Genomic DNA, 17,866 nt, shown 5'->3' on the forward strand with positions numbered 1-17,866 from the left:
CGGGCAAAAAGAGAGTAGAAAGGCAGAAAAGGGTTTCAGTCACATTAAAAGAGAGACAGACAGAGGAAAGCAGGCCAAACCTGTAGCAAAGCCACAAACACACAGTAGCAGCTAAGCTGGGTCCACACACACACACACACACACACACACACACAAACACAAAAACGGTGCTGCAGGTAGTCAGAACTGCTAAATCCTTTTCCCTCTCCGTTTGCCGCAGTATCTAAATCCTTGATTTTTCACCAGGAGTCACAGCCTCATACTCGACTCATCTCTCTGATTACAGCACTGTCATCTTTCTGCAGAGCAGCCATCGCTCTCTCCCTCAGCATCCATCTCTCTCTCTTCCTCGCCTCTCCCTTAGTCTCCTCCTCTCTCCCTCCCTCTCTAGTTGCTCTTTTGTGCCTACAGCTGCCTCAGAAGCACATTACATCACAAGCCTCCCACCCTCCTGACTGTTAGCCTCAGACAAGAACAAGAGAGGGGGCGGGGGGAGAGAAAAGAGCGGGTGAGGGGAATAGGGAACTGATGGAAGTCTGCCCTGTATCCTAGCAACATTTCACCCGTATCTCTCTATGGGTTAATTACATTAGGCTTTACAAAACAGTGGGGCAAGATCATATACATTGTACATGCCTGGTGTACATAGAGGCCACAATTTTGGATTCACTTTTTACCAATGTTCTGTGATGATAATGCATTACTTTTATGTCTCTGTTCTAAATATATTAGCGTACTTAATGTGAGGAGTTGCAGCAGCATCCGAATATCGATTCAACAGAGAGTGAAAGAAGGGAAGAGAAGAGCACAGATTGATAGATCAGATTACAGCGCTGCAGAACGATGGTGTGAGGATTAGATGGAGAAGCTAGGAAGAGTGGAGAAATAAAGTTTTATTCCACAACTTTGTGTGTCTGTTCACTTCATTCTGAAATCACTCTCTCAGTCTGCTGAGACTTTTGTACCACATACTACGCCACTTCATACACAAATAACTTACAGTGCAGTTGATACCAGTGACCATGTTGGTCGGTTTCTGTACTTCAGTTCATTGGATTTGAAATTAAACTGTGACTATGATTATCTGCAACTGTCAGCTTTACTTTGGACAAAATAAAACCACTTCATATACATCAACTCGCCATTTCCAAGACCAATTATATTTTACATTAGGGAAATAAGTATCAAATGTGCCAAAAAAAAATCAGTAAATATATTTCCAATCAGGTTATTCACATGAAATTTTCACCAGACATCAGTATTAACTCAAGAAATCCAGAAATATAAAGAATTCTCAACATTAAAGTCCATAAATAAAGTTATGTGTAATAAAGTGGAATGACACAGGAAAAAAGTATTGAACACACTAAGAAAAAGCAGTTCTCCAAGGCAAGGAACCAGCTGAAATCCATAAGTAGTTAGAAAGTAATTGTACCTTCTATCTGTGCAAATTAATATCAGCTGGGTTAGTAAATTGATGGTCTATAAAAAGGCTTTTCATTAGCAAGGTGTCACACAAGAAACATCTCATGATGGGTAAAAGCAAAGAGCTCTCCCAAGACCTTCACAACCTTATTGTTGCAAAACATATTGATGGAATCGGATACAGACATATTTCAAAACCTCTGAATCTTCCAGTAATCACCACTGGGGCCGATATCCACAGAAGGAAGCAACATCACTCTGTCATCAACCGGCCACACACAGGAGCTCCTCACAAGATTTCTGACCAGGGAGTCTGAAGAATAGTCAGAAGAGTAGCCCAAGAGCCAAGGACCACTCAGAAAGAGCTCCAGAAACGCTTGTAGGCAGCAGGTGCCATTGTCACAGAGAAAACAATAGGCAGTGAACTCCACTGCTCACTAAAGAAAATTAATCCGTTACTAAAGAAAAGGCATGTCGAAACTCGTTTAAAGTTTGCTACAACTCATTTGGACAAGCCTATGAAACACTGGGAGAGTGTAGCCTGGTCAGACGAGAGCAAAATTGAACTTTTTGGCTGTCATACTATACACCATGTTTGGAGAAGAAATGGCACTGCACATTACCTTAAAAAACACTTCACCAACAATGAAGTTTGGAGGTGGAAGCATCATGGTGTAGAGCTGTTTTTCATCACACGGTACTGTCAGACTTCAGATAATTGAAGGAGCGATGAATGGAGCCCTTTCTTCTTCACTAAGTATTAAATAAATTTCAATTAGCGTGTTCAATACTTTATTACACATAACTTCATTTATGAACTTTAATGTTTGGATTTCTTTATATGCCTTGATTTCTTGAGTTAATACCAAACTCTGGTGACAATTTCATGTGAATAACCTCATTGGAAATACAGTTACTGAAAAAAGTGTTGACGCGTTCAATACTTAGTTCCCCCGCTGTATATTATCAACATAATCTTAAATCAAGTAATTATGTTTAGGTTTTTGGTTACCCACAGACATCAGCAGAATTTGAGTGTCTTGCACGAAAAACAAACTCTGCAGAGGCACTGTCAGCCTTTTTCAGTTCCTACTTGTTTCAGTAAGTCAGATACACAGTAGAGTTCAGGCCAAGTGATTGACTCAGCTGGTTAAACGCATTCCATTTTTTGCATTAAATACATGTAATACTATTACACTACATGCCACTTGTGTGACGGGAAAGGTTATTCTTCATCCGATCTGTGTTTAAAAATTGTTCGAGAACTTCACAATTCATTTGGAACAGTCTTCCTATTAGTGTTCGGGACTCATTAGTGTTCGAGTCTAAGCTTAAAACGTATTTGTTTACTCAAGCCTACCCTGACTAGATTCTGTTCTACTACTTCGCAGTCATAATTATCTTTTTTCTCCCTCTCTCCTTTCGCCGAGCCCCACATGAATATATGGAGATACTAGAGATCCAGATCCTTTCTGCCTCTGGATGGAGCTCAAATCTTCTTTAATTCCAGACTGCTGGAACTACGGTTGCTCCTAACGCCATACAGACTTCATATAAATCCATAATGAACTTTTTCACATTATCTGTTGTTACCCAGATGAGGATGGGTTCCCTTCTGAGTCGGGTTCCTCTCAAGGTTTCTTCCTTTTAAAACATCTTAGGGAATTTCTCCTTGCCACCGTCGCCACTCAGTGGCTTGCTCAGTTGGGATAAATTCGCCCCTTTAATATCTGTATACCATGTTGATATTTCTGTAAAGCTGCTTTGAGACAATGTCTATTGTAAAAAGCGCTATACAAATAAAATTGAATTGAATTGAATTGAATTGAATTGCGTGACCCTCCAAATGTAAATGCCAGATCTAATCTGTAAATGCAATCAGACCACCCAAATTTCCAAGAAGACTTAGTTGCCTAAAATGTGACTATGTATAAAAAGGGCTATAATTCCTACAAATTGTAGGTAACATTATCAAATATAATCTGACATTCTGTACTTTAACCACATAGGAAGTGTTTTTATTTCAAATCCAATGTGATGGAGTATAGAGACAAAATAAAAATGCTCTGATACCGTGTACTGCGTACTTACAAACTGTACTGTGGTGTTTATAATGTACAATTTATATAGGTTTGGTGATCATATCAAATGTGTATATATTAAAATGGCTTTATAATGTTGGATATTCAGAATTCTCAACAAAAAATGCACTGGCTTGTTTATGACTTCCATAAATGTATGCATTATGTATATGGGTATGAGATCAATGAAAAATGAATGAACAGTATTTACTGCTATACAAATAAAAAATGCTACAAAATATAAAAGAAATATATACTAGTTACTGCTATAACCTGTATTGCTAAAACATCAATATTCAAATACCATGCACTCATGAAACAAAATAACAAAAGCCCAAGAGAGCTGCAATAGGAGCTGGCTCAAATATCACTGAAAGACCATGTCTGCTCATCCATTATTGTTGGAATAAAACTGTAAGTTTTGTGTTTTGTTTTGTTTACATCTGAATCAACAATGTTGATATATGATAAATAATGGCTATATTTGAGGTATTATAAATAATGCTTTATGTTGTTTACTACTGTATCAGATGCTCTGTACTTCTTAACGCAAGAAAGAGATTATTTTAGCTCTGTTATGTCTATTCTAATACATACATTATTGTCTGGTACGGCACACAAGCAGCCTCTGGTCTAAAATGCCAACTGAATGTTGATGTTAATAAGAAGGGGCTTTGCAGATGTGATTCTGAGAGCTCGATATTTCAGCAGTGACCCGTGGCACACTGCGCCAGACTACAGGCTGAGCACTGTCATAAATTGCTTGAGACAGCATGAGCACTCAGACGCCACATGCTAAGTGAGAAAAGGGCAGATGTTGGCTGAGAACTTGATTATTTAATTTAATCGTGCTTTATTCTTTTTTAATGATATTTAAAGTTGATTTAAAGTTTCAGTGAGGAACTCCTGTCTCTGCATACACAGGAGCTTCTACTGTATATAGATATGCTGAGTGCTTATACACCTATGCAGCTTATCACAAACTCTTCCAACCAGAATGCAGGGGACCACCAAACAAGAACAGACTTATGAGGAGTACAAACACACACAGTTACACACAGTAACAGGGTTTGACAGCATGCAGCAGCTCTGGGTGGAGCGGTGGTGTGTGTAGGGTGGTCTACATTAAGGGAGGTTAGAAAAACATGCAGCACCTTTTTGGGTTTGGCTCCTCGCTGCACGCTCAGAGGAATGAGGAAGAGTTGAGAGGTCAAAGGTCAATCAATCAGAGTCTTGTCAGAGGAAGTGTAATGCACACACACACATACCACACTGACTCTCTCTCTCTCTCTCTCTACAATATAAGCCCAATAGAGCGTACATGAATGTTGAATTGGTTGCATTTGAGATGGAATACAGTCAACTCTAGAGTTACTGACACCGTGCATAAAAATGAGCAATAATTAATACAGAAAAAACACATTCATTGAGTGATTGCTTAAACATGTTTAACATTAAACGACATAATTTTATTATTTTTGTAAAGTTATGCAATGGTTTTTCTTAAAAATAAAAAAATAAATAAAAAAAAGAAGCTTATTTTAAGCATTTCTACAATTATGATTTGGAGTGAATAACAGCACTGAGTCTCATCCTATAATGTCTAATAATTTTGGAAATGAGGATATAGTCACTTCCTAAGGTGTTCAACCCTGACCGGGATAAAGCAGATACTGAAGATGAATGAATGAATGCATGTCCAACATGATCAACTTTACAGTTCTTTGCCCCACAAGCTTCATATCTGACCACCTTCTCCTGCCACCATTTACACATTTTAAGCTGCTTTATATTCTTAGATTTGTGCCTGTGGACTTCCCTCTTCAATTCACACCACACGTTTTTAATAGATTTCAAATGGCTATTATAAAACACTGATTTTGTGTTTCTGTAACCACACGATTCGTAAACTGGTGCATCTCAAAAAAATTTAATATTGTGGAAAAGTTCATTTTTTTCCATAATTTAATTCAAAAAGTGGAACTTTCATATATTCTAGGTTCATTACACATACACTGAAATATTTCAAGTCCTTTTCGTATATGATTGGGGTTATTTTTAAAGATGCATTTGTGGCCAAGTATTAACTCCCTGAGGCTATAGGTGGTTTAAAGAAAGAAGTTTATTCATTTATGTATTTTTCTTAGAAAAGTAAGTAGTTTCTCTAATTGCTTTTGCACATTCTCTTGAAGGGTGCCAATAGTTCTTAAATTGAGTGTATGTGAGGTGAGAGGTAAATGACTGTTCATACATTCCAGTTTTTCTCATTTGCTTACATATGTTTCAGAAACAAAGTCCCTACTCCCAAATTCCCCAACATATATTTCAAAACTGTACACATTTTGCAAACCACGATACTGTATATTGTGAAATGCAGAATATAAACCTGAATTTCACTAAAAAAGAAATATTCACAAGAAAATTCCACCCACACTCACCGTGTGAATTTCACACAACAAACCATGTTTTTCACACTACAATGATCAATTGAGAAGATATCTGTTACAGAGTGTATGCTGATGGGGTTGCTGTAGAGAATTATTTACTGATTTATTTCACATTGTTTGTGTGGTAAAAAAAAAAAAAGTGAATGAATGAATGAATGAACAGAAACCTTTAGGATGGCAGACAAATACAGTAAAAAACATCAGTCAATTTCTAAAGAAAACAATGCTGGACCTTTCCTTTAATTTCTTATTGGTCAGAGCATGTTGTGTTGTATGCACACGCAATGTTATAACATGCAAATTTTTGCTGACGACATGGTCAGTTTGTGTAAATATTTTTAATTTGTCTCCTTTTTAAAGAAAAAGTTGTTCTCCTCACACACAATATCTCTCCTCTAGCTCAATCTCCATACTATCTTCCTCATCTTCTATTTTCTCCGAACTTTGCAGTGAACAAACTTGGATTGCATAAAAAGAATGCATTATACTTTCCATTATACTATCTATACGGCACTTAGATCTCTGCATAAGTTCTTTGTTTTAATTTTTTTTTTTTTATAAAAAAAAAAAATTTAATGACTATCATGAAATTTGTCTTGGAGCACTCTGGGGAAGTCTTTTGCAAAATAAATGGTGTGTATGGAGCGTGTTATGAAATGTGTTTAAAGCTTTGTGCCAGTGGCTATAGCAAAATAACTAAAGCCCATTATTGAGAAGTGTAAGCATTTATGGAAAACTGCAGTAATGTTCACACTAATAAAGGAGTGTAATGCCTTCTAACAGGAACAAACATGTACAATGCTAACTGAAAGTCAGTTGAATGAGAGATGAGGAATTCTTCAGAAGAACGTGTAACTATAACCCCCTCTGGTGGATACAAAAGGTAACTTTCTATGTAGCACATGAACACTAGAGCCCATTAGATCAAGACACCAGAAAGAATGATCAGGTAACGCTGAGCAATAGCACACATACAGTCCCCTCAGAAAGTATTGGAACGGCAAGGCCAATTATTTAGTTTTTGCTATACACCTTTGGTGACAGACCACTAAATAGTTAAATGAGCAAACGTATAGGAACAGATTGTCTGAAAGTAAATTAAAGTAAATAACACTTAATATTTGGTTGCATATCCCTTGCTTGCACTAACTGCATCAAACCGGCAACCTACTGACATCATCAAACTGTTGCATTCTTCTTTTGTGTTGCATTTCCAGGCTTTTACTGCAGCTTCTTTCAGTTGTTGTTTGTTTTGAGGGGTTTCTCCCTTCAGTCTCATCTTCAAGAGATGGATTGCATGCTCAATTGGGTTAAGGTCTGGTGATTGACTTTCCAATCTAAAACCTTCCACTTTTTCCCCCTGATGAAGTCCGTTGTTGTGTTGGCAGTGTTTTTAGGTAATTGTCTCGCTACATGAAGTTCCTCATAATTAGATTGGATCCATTTCTCTGTAAATTGGCAGACATAACATTTCTGCAGACTTCTGAATTAATTCTGCTTCTATCATCATGAGTTACACCATCAATAAATATTATTGAACCCATTCCAAGCCCAAGCCATGGCACTACCTCCACCATGCTTGACAAATGAGCTTGTATGTTTGGGATCATGAGCAGATATTTTCTTTCGTCACACTTTGGCCTTTCCATCACTTTGGTAGAGGATAATCTTCCAGAACTTTTGTTGTTCATCTCTGTACAGTTGCAATCAAAATGATTCAACCCCCATTGCAAATCTGGTTTATTGTCAAAATTTACAGACTTTCAGCTGTTTGCAATGAACAAATCAAACAAAAGCAATTGAAATAGTTCAACACGAATGCTTCAAGTCATTTCCCCAAATTCAACTGAAAATGCAACTTATAATGACTCAAAATTATTCAACCCATTCATGGCAAGCATCTTTAGTACTTAGTAGAGCATTATTTTGCTGTTATGACCTGCTGCAAACGAGATGCATAGCTTCTGGCAGCGTTCCTGAGGAATCTTAGTCCATTCCTCATCAGTAATATTCTTGGGTTTGTGTGCTGCAAGTCTGTAAATTTTGAACATGAACCTGATTTGCAGTGGGGGTTGAATCATTTTGATTGCAACTGTATCTCTTTGCAAATTCCAATCTGGCTTTCTGATTCTTACTGCTGATGAGTGGTTTGCATCTTGTGGTATGGCCTCTATATTTCTGCACATGAAATCTTCGTCAAACAATGGATTGTGCTACCTTCACCCATGCCCTGTGGAGGTTGTTGGTGATGTCAGTGAATATTGTTTTTGAGTTTTTCTTCACAGCTCTCACAATGTTTCTTTCATCAAATGCTTTTGTTTTCCTTGGCCGACCTGTTCCATGTCTGGTTGTTAGTACACCACTGGTTTCTTTCTTTTTCAGAACATTCCAGATTGCTGTATTGGCTATGCCCAATGCTTGTGCAATGGCTTTCATTTCCCCTCTTTTCTCAGCTTCAAAATGGCTTCCTTTTCTCCCATGGACAGCTTTCAGGTCTTCAGGTTAGTTTATATTTTTAACAACAAATGCAGTCTTCACATGTGAAACCCATGGCTCAAACCAAGAATATACATTCAGAGCTATTAATTGTTTAAACAATTAATCTAATAGGGCACACCTGGGCAACAAGAAACGCCTGTCAGATACATGTTCCAATACTTTTGATCACTTGAAAAATGATTAGGTTCAAACAAAAGGTGCCATGTTCTAAGCTGTTTAACACATCTGGATGCAAATATCTGGAAATCAGGAAATGAAAGCTGAAATTCAGATCTATCACCTCAGTTCTTTTGAACTCAAACCCAAATGTCTTCTGTGTATAGAAAATACAAAAGTATTGGCCTTGCTTTTACAATACTTTTGAAGGGGACTGTATATTTATAACCCACATACATGCATACACACAAACAAAAATTTTTTGTAAGACATGGCACTCACCACTTTATTGGACTTGGGAGCTTCCAGAATCTCTGTGGACAAGGCAAGGTACAAAGGCTAAACAATTGTGAAGGTCATATGCGTAAAATCCAACAAGTCTGTAGCAGAGTATAACTGTGTCTATGCACACATATGAAACACAATCTGTATACGTATGAATGCCTGTAAAAAATAAGCTCACCCCGCTTAGGCACTTTAGATGTGACAGCATCAGGAGTGTCAGGTGAGGTTGTGTCTGCCCCATCCTCCACCAACTGGATCTACATTAGAATAACAGGATAAGGTGCATAGTTTGCAACTTCCATGTAAACTCATTCTTACAATTCCCATTGGCTTAGCATGTCAGTAATGTTAGCAATTTGTTTACCTGTGACTGCCGCACAAATATCCCATGGTTCTCAAGGCAGGTGAAGTACCGCTTGCCTTGCACTGTGCCATCGTTCTTGCCTCTGGCCTCCTCTAGGATGACTCCCACCCATTTCCCCGAGGCAAAGAGTGTATTGCCAATGTAGGCCACGGTGCCACGATGACCCTTTCCAATGACCTCCACCACAGAGCCCACCTTCACTGGCCGTCCTCCTCCATCTGAACTCATCCTGCTGCTGCCACTGCTAGTGGTCTGTGAGACAGGCAGGGAGAGAACAAGAGAGACTATACAAATGGGGGCATATGAGGACAGGACAGGAGATGCTGTCTGTGTATAAAAATAAATCCCATTGCTCATACAATCCAAAATACATCATTTATATGACAAGTAAGACAGAGTGAAGCCTAATTAAATTGAAAAATCATTAGTAGCATCTGCACTTTGTAGTTTTTGTCTTTAATAATGTCTGATCTGTAAAATACTGCTCTGCCCACTGGAAGAGAAGTAGTGTGGGTAGTACTAACCAGCAGAACAGTGCATAACTGAATTTTCTATTCAAATTTCAGTCCAAATTACCACTCAGACTGAACAAATCCTGCAGCTCCTCTACGTACACACACCCCAGAGAAAGTAGTCCAAATACCTGCATTCATTTCATAGCACACAGAGGCAAAACTAGCAAGTACACAAATCTTCAGAGACATGCTCCATATTCATTCTCTGTTCAGTCAGATACTCTTTTTTTCATTGTGCCAAGAGTAAGAGCAAACAAGATTCAAACACTCAAAAACAACGTTCATCCTTTAAGAAAACTACAAGCTTTCAACAAGTCTCAGAGTGCATGCGTATGGATTATTTCACTATGTTACAGTTGCGTATGGATCATTTCACTATGTTACAGTTTTTAATCAATTGATAATGACATCTTTGTATTCGCAAGCAAAACGTACTAATAGATACTATATATCATCAACTGACAAGAGTGCAGGAACTAGGTTAATTACATTTCTTTCATGAACTCCTATATGGATATGCAAATTTCACAGCATCTTACTTGAGAATAACAGTTGCTAGACAGAAATATGTTTAAACTATAAGCTCCTCAAGGAAAAGGACCAATGAGTTATGATGGTGACTCAGCAAATATGACTAAAAGGAGAAAGTGTGAACAGTTTTAATGACTAAGCAAGATGGTGCTTTCACTGCAGCTGCTACATAATTAAACATTATAACATAGGAGTACTTTTTCATATATGTTTTATATATGTTTTGTTTAAGGGACCATTGTGTGTGAGCTTTTGAATCTTTGTATCACAGGCAAAAACATGGGCATACATGCACTGTGGAACAGGCCTCACTGGGAGCAAATATTTGGTGTTTGTCTGGAATTAAATATTTTGGAGCAAGCAACCCTGGCTTAGCGTTACGTCTTTTTTACAGGTCTGCAGCATGGGTAAACTTTGTGTGTGTGTGTGTGTGTGTGTGTGTGTGCACTCTTTTATGCGATATGTGATCATCAACAATCCCACTGAGATGGTTCAGGAAACAGGAATAAATAAACACACACACACACACACACCCACACACACACACACACACACACACATTCTCTTTTTTATTGTATCCTGCTTAAGTCCATACCTTTAAGATACTTTAAAAACATCAAACTAAGCAGTTCTCTATTTCTCTAGTCCATATATATGTTATATGGACATCATGCTGGTGAAATGTCAACTGCATGCAAGTTTTCGAGAAATAAATTAGTAATTAATTAATTATTATTTAAATCCAGGCTTGGAAATGGAATTAGAACATAGTAGTGCAGGTTGAAAATAGGCTGCATGACGGTTTATATACCGGGTTTTGCTTAAAACAATATGCAGATAACCTAAAACATTTTCAATATTATTAAAATGTTTTTTGGTTTAAATTTTGATTAAAGATATAAAAGAAACAAATGACTGACACACACACACACACACACACACACACACACACACACACACACACACACACACACATATCCTAACTGAATTCTGAATTTAACACTAGATCCCAGGAATGATATCACTGGGTGACATCATCATGTGTCATTTCAGTACACTTCCGGTCATGCTATACTACTTAGGAGAGCACAATACCAATCTGATGTTACTCTTCTCCCCAAATACAGAACCATCACTATCCAATGTCTTTTGATATTACATAAAGACATGTCCTTCCTTATGGCGCATAGAAAATGAACAGACAGTAGGTTATTGTATTTGTGTTATTATTTACCTGTTTATCACTTACCCTGCTATAAGTGTACCTCTTCATTTGAGACATGCCGCTCCAGTGTTGCTGAAGACTCCCTGCCCTTTTCTAGACGCCAATATGTTTTCTACCTCTCTGTCTCCCTCTGTCACACTCCCTACCTCCCCTGTCTTCCATCACACATCACTCTGTCTCTTCTCTCCATCCCAGTGATGGCTGGATGAAACTTGCTGTCTGCTCCAGGAGAAGGCCAGCACCACGGCTTGATGCTCACTGATGAGCAGGCATTCAGCGTATACTGTCTTGAAATCTAAATATGGGTATATGGGAGCTGTCTAAGAGGTCTTGTCTATTAGATTGAACAGTGCATATGGATGTATAGTGTGTATCCGGTGCTGGTGGGGGAGTGTGTGTGGGGAGCAATGCTACTGCGCTAGTGTCTGTGCTTTCTGTGAGAGAGCCAAAGAGCCAGTGCTGGGTCCTAAAGCCCTCCATTACGCAGAAGGTTACACATTCTTATAAAAGCATACATGAAGCTACAACTAAGCACAAATGATTCAACAGAAATAAGCATTCACACATATGAGCATCTAAGCATCAACGCATACACAAAGACATCCCTATAACAGAGTAATAGGACATTTATGTCAGCGCTTCAACAGCACTGCAGTTTAGAGTTAAGAGGACATGAGTATTCTGTCTATTAAAAATGGCCACTTAACAACTTAGTCACAGAATTAATATCAGTTTTATCATGAATAGTTTTCATTACATTGCAGTCATTGCCAAAATTTGGGAAGCAATACAACCAAGTGTATCGACTGTATGTAGGCTCAGTTATAACTAAAGTATAGCACAGTCATGAAACATATATAACACTACATTTCACATTTTTATCTCTCATTGCCACAACTCTTCTGCCTGCATCACAAAAGTCCTAAAACTAGAGCCCAAGTTGTCACGTATTTATTCATTCGTATTCATTTTGGCAGCGGTATGATGCAAATACACAAATCCTAAAACATATCTCTAATAAATTGCTACTAATATTGCATTCCTGTTGTACTGTGCTAGAGTAAGAGTTCATGCTTGCTTTTCATTCCATATGATCCATTCTTCTGAGATCTCAGCGCAGCTATTAGTCCCATAACCTAAACTGGACATGTAACCATGCTCTTTAATGCAGCCGGGATCATTTCACATCACCAAATAAATCACAGGGAAGTCAGTTCTTAGGCGTTCTTTTTTCCCATGCTGTTATCCTCAATGAGAGTGAATGTGTTCAATGGGAAAGGTCACTTTAAGGCAGCGAGCTGGAGGAAGGTGGCCTCCCTATTCAGCCTTTCTCTTCTGCTGCAGGCCTGCTTTAATGTGACGCAGCTCTTAACAAAAAGCCAAAGAGACACAGCAGTGTGCAACCTCAGCTGATGATGATGCCACACACACACACACACACACAAAAGGCTTAACACACGTTATGAGTTAAAACTACAATGCAGCACTTACAGCTTTGCTTTCTATTTAAAGATTCTGCATAGACTGCAACTAGGAGCAGGTGAAACATAATCACTAATCACAGATTCATAGACTGATGGGACTCTCTACTGCTTTCTGTCTCATAACGTACCTAGTAACGTACGTTGTAACATAGCAAAATTACATCATAGTTACCACTGTAGACATGTACATATGTGTAGTTACTAATGCACCTTAGTTACAGTTACATTTATATAGCGCTTTTCTAGACACTCAAAGCTCTTTACATACTATTGGAGGGAGGATATTCTCAACCACCACTAGCGTGTAGGATCCACCTGGACGACGTGATGGCAGCCATAGTGCGCCAGAACGCCCACCACACACCAGCTATTAGTGGAGAGGAGAGATTGATATAGCCAATTCAGGGATGGGGATTATTACGGGGCCACGATAGAAAAGGCCAATGGTGGAATTTCGCCCTGGGATATACACCTACTCTTTTACTCTAAGTGTCCAGGGATTTTTAATGACCACAGAGAGTCAGGAACTAGGCTTAACATCTCATCTGAAAGACAGTGCTGTTTTTTCTGTGCAGTGTCCCTGTCACTATAATAGGGTATTAGGCCCCACAAAGTGAACATGGTGAGCACCCTCTGCTGGCCTCACTAACACCACTTCCAGCAGCAACATTAGTTTTCCCCAGGAGGTCTCCTATCCAGGTATTTCATCCAGGGATGAAAGTGGAGATAAAGAACTGGTGAGGTTCTTCTGTAAAAAGAACCTTTCTACTCGAAACAGAAAAGATAGGTCCTTACAGAGCATCACATGCTCATTACTGATTGGTTAAAGCACGCATCAGTCTAAGAGACCACGGAAAACAGAGAGCTGGAAGATGTTTGCAATAAGACTATGAGCCTAAATAAACACATTTATTTATGCATATGTTTATCAAGGGCATTCATATGATATGGTCAACTTTGCACAGCATTTAAATGAGCATGCGAATGCTGAAACCCCAATTAAAGGAAGCCAGATTAGTCAGATGAAAGAAATACACTCACTATAATAACATAATCAACTACGCATTACAGTCTTTTTGCTAGGCAAAAAACATAATGGTCTGAAAAAGTGCTAATTTTCTTCTTTGTGACAGTCATAGACAGTGTCCAATCAGCAATGAGCAATAACGACGTAGCATTCCGTTTTCCGAGCTCATGACACTGAGTTTCTGAATATTTTCATAATTTCCTGTTGCATTTTTGTTTTGTTAATATATTCAGCACTTATAGGCCTATCTTTTTCAGATTTGTTATTTTGTTTTCATATTTGTGTTTTGTTTTGCGCTTCTCGGCTGCCCTAAAACACTTCAAATAACACAAAAAAATTTGCCAGTGACAGTTTTTATTTCACCTCTAGAGGCCGCTCTTGTAATGCATAATGACAGCGGATCACATCTCAGCTCCTCCCACAACTGACGCAAATTGCATAACGCATTGTGGATTTTTGCTGATAAATGATAGTTCCAGCAACCTGTTATCTTTGCTGATTAATCAGCAAAACCAATCAATCGGTTGACCTCTAAACCAAACTGCTGAAATTTCTTCTAAAAACTTTGACTGTCTGAATTGCCTCTTATTTGCAACAAAACCCAGCAGCCTTCATTATGTTTCTTTTTCTTTCTGAAAAGTAGTCTCTTACGTAATATGCTGCTTTCTATAATGGTATACAAACATTTTTTTTTCTCAAAATTTAATTTTGAGCTGGAAAACTAATGTTTTGGCTATGTAAAATGTTTTTGTACTGACTCGATAATGTAGATGTCAAGTACAATAAAAATAGGCTGCCTAAGACTTTTGCACAGTACTGTATGCGTTAAGATACAGTCATGTGAAAAAGTACACCCCATGGAAATTGTTGGGTTTTTTGACTTATTTGGACAAGCAAACATTTGATCCTCTTTGAAACAGTGCCTAGTGCCTATTAATAAAAGTGATACACTATCAAATGGCACGTGACAGTGACAGTTTGTCATCATTTACATCAGTTACATGGAAAAAATAATAAGTACACCCCTATATTTATCACACCTTTTAAATCCATAAAATTAGAATAATGTGTTGAGGATTGGGTGCCCGTGATTAAAACCTGCTTAGGGAGTGCTGTTGGATCCTGTCTTATGTCTAGTGTCTGGTGTTCCCTTTGTTGTTGAGCTGTGTGGTGATATCATACCAAGATCTAAAGAGTTCTAAAAGGCCTTCAAAAAAAAAGGTTGTGGATGCCTATGAGTCTAGCAAGGAATTTTAAAAAATAATTTGAAATAAATCATTCCACTGTAAAGAAAATATTCTACAAACGACGCAGATTTCAAATGACTGCCAAATTGTCCAGGACAGTCTGTCCCAGCAAATTCAGCCCAAGGGCCAACCATCTGATGCAAAGAGAAGCCTTGCAACTGTTGGTGTCAAAGTGCATGCTTCTACAATCAGAAAGAGATTGCACAAATTTGACCTGTATGAGAGGCGTGCCAGGAAAAAGTCTTTGCAAGAGTACAGTTTGCTAATGAGCATATAGGCAAAGACCAGGCCTTTTGGAATAACGTGCTCTGGGCAGACGAATCAAAGATAGAGTTGTTTGTCCACAGTAACAGTAGACATGTTTGGTGCAGACAAAAGACAGCTTTTCAGGAGAAGCACCTCATACCAACTGTGAAGCATGGTGGTGGAAATGTTATGGTTTGGGGTTACTTCACTATCTCAGGGACTGGACATCATGCATTCATTGATTCAACTATGAATTCTACATCATATCAAAGAGTGCTTAAAGATAATGTGAGGCCATCTGTCCAAAAGTTGAAGTTGAACCAAAAGTGGATCATTCAACAGGATAAGGATCCTAAGCACACTAGCAAATCCACCAAGGAATGGCTCAAAAAGCAGAAACAGAGGGTTATGGAATGGCCAAGTCAAAGCCCGCATTTGAATCACATTAAAATATTGTGGGGGCATTTGAAAAGGGCAGAACATGCAAGAAAACCCTCAAACACCTTGCAACTGAAAGAATATTTCATGGAAGAGTGATCAAAAATTCCAGCAAGCCTGGTGGGCAATTATGCAAAATGCCTACTTTCTGCTAAAGGGGGCAATACTAGTTTCTGAGGCTAAGGGAGTTCTTACTTTTTCCACAGACGAATATCACATCTATTGGTATTTCTGTTGAATAAATGATTGGAAAAAGCTATTTTTCCTTGTGGTTTTGTTCAAGTATAACAATTCTCTTAATGGTCACTGTTTCAAAGATGACGCAACTGTTTCCTTGTCCAAATATTTTTGAAAAAGCCAACCATTTCCATGGGGTGTACTTATTTTTATCTTAAAGCATGCAGTACTGTACAAAAGTTTTATAAAGTCTACATAAAGTATATTCTTATAAAGTATATATTCAAAAGGTTAAAGGTACGTTATTAGACTTGCCATCTTCGGCACCTTATGTGTACCTTTGAGGGGAAATTTACATTGTCTGTAGTGTGGAGAAAGAAATTATCTATACAGTGCCTTTTGTGAATGTGTGTGTGTGCATGGTACCCATTCAGGGTGTGTTCCCAGCTTGCACTTAATAGGGTACCAGAATAGGGTCCAGTTTCACCGCAACCTTGACCAGAATAAAGCTGTTACTCTAAATGAATTAATGAATAAATGGTCTAGCTTAGATTATTGTTTTGTTGTTTTTACCCCCCACTCCCTTCTACCTCTACCCTGTGTGTGTGTGTGTGTGTGTGTGTGTGCGTGTTTCTATGCCCTCTTCAGGCAATTAAATGATTTGCATAGAGAGATTTTTGCTTGTTTACAAATGTAAACATTTTACATATTTATATTTAAAATAATTAACCTCGAGCATAAAAATAGGTCACTTAACATGGAAATCAACGCCCTTAATACTTCGTTGCTTCAAATTGATCAATTGAACTGCAGTTGCTTCTGGATAAAAGACACTGAGAGGCACCTGATATATATATATATATATATATATATATATATATATATATATATATATATATATATATATATATATATATATATATATGAGACATATATACATGATAACATCCCCATCAGCCAGCGCCTATCTGTATAGTGTACTGAACTGGACTGTATTGAAGAATGTGGAGCTAAATAGGGAAGACCCCAGTGTTCCTGTGATGACTCTAGTCTATGCAAAGAGCCAATATTTTGTGAAACAAACTTTTTTTGGTGTTTGCTTTGGGTAGTAAAAACCAATGAGATTTGCATTCACTGCCGTAAGACCCCAACAAAGGCAAAACAAAAACAAACCCTGTGAGACTTAACAGATATGCAGACCGGCGGCGTGAGGCGGTAACACTTGTTCATGCTTCTTATTTCTGGAGCATGGTTTCCAACTTACCCCACTGTTTTAGACCAGGTTATAAGTGGACGTATGCCGGTGTATAGCGCTGTGTTCACTCCCATACAGTGGACAGTGACAGCTCGTCTGGCTATTTCCGGTGCTGCTGCTGCGTCAGAGCCTGCACTGGCTAAACAAATCAGGCGTCTCATACACAGCCTTTAATATGAAGTCTGTGTGGAGTTTCCTTCACCTCTATACGCCAAAGGTTAACGGAGAGAGTTTGAGGAAGATTATTCTACAGCCAGCTAATTGTATTTTACTCATATCAATGGTTAACCTGGTACTCGAAGTCGTCTTATAAGTATATAAATACATTCGTTTTTCTGCGCGTTGATTGGCTGAAATATTCACCGCATATGTTATGTTACAGTACATTAAGTGTAAATTTAAGGCATTTATCATAAACCCGAGTGCTTTGTAGCACTAGTTCATTTACTATTACAATCAGTGAA

At 38.2% G+C, this 17,866-nt stretch overlaps 1 protein-coding gene across 6 annotated transcripts in view; it reads right to left on the minus strand.

Annotated features, from left to right (window-relative positions):
* Positions 1–17,551, minus strand: part of dctn1b (dynactin 1b) — a 38,208-nt gene extending 20,657 nt beyond the window's left edge. For 3 of the 6 annotated variants that reach the window (XM_047154288.2, XM_017464774.3, XM_017464773.3), the window contains exons 1-5: positions 11,553–11,939; positions 9,258–9,509; positions 9,072–9,150; positions 8,891–8,922; positions 4,661–4,681 (exon numbers count right to left, since the gene is read on the minus strand). In XM_047154288.2, the coding sequence (XP_047010244.1) occupies positions 4,661–4,681; positions 8,891–8,922; positions 9,072–9,150; positions 9,258–9,509; positions 11,553–11,585 (417 nt within the window). In that variant the 5' untranslated portion in view covers positions 11,586–11,939. Of the gene's footprint in view, positions 1–4,660; positions 4,682–8,890; positions 8,923–9,071; positions 9,151–9,257; positions 9,510–11,552; positions 11,940–17,411 lie in introns of those variants that run through there. The other 3 variants (XM_017464775.3, XM_047154289.2, XM_047154290.2) reach the window with 2 other exon arrangements.
* Between the last annotated feature and the right edge of the window lie 315 nt (positions 17,552–17,866).

Source organism: Ictalurus punctatus, chromosome 3, assembly GCF_001660625.3.
Source record: "Ictalurus punctatus breed USDA103 chromosome 3, Coco_2.0, whole genome shotgun sequence".
In the NCBI taxonomy this organism is placed as follows: Eukaryota; Metazoa; Chordata; class Actinopteri; order Siluriformes; family Ictaluridae; genus Ictalurus; species Ictalurus punctatus.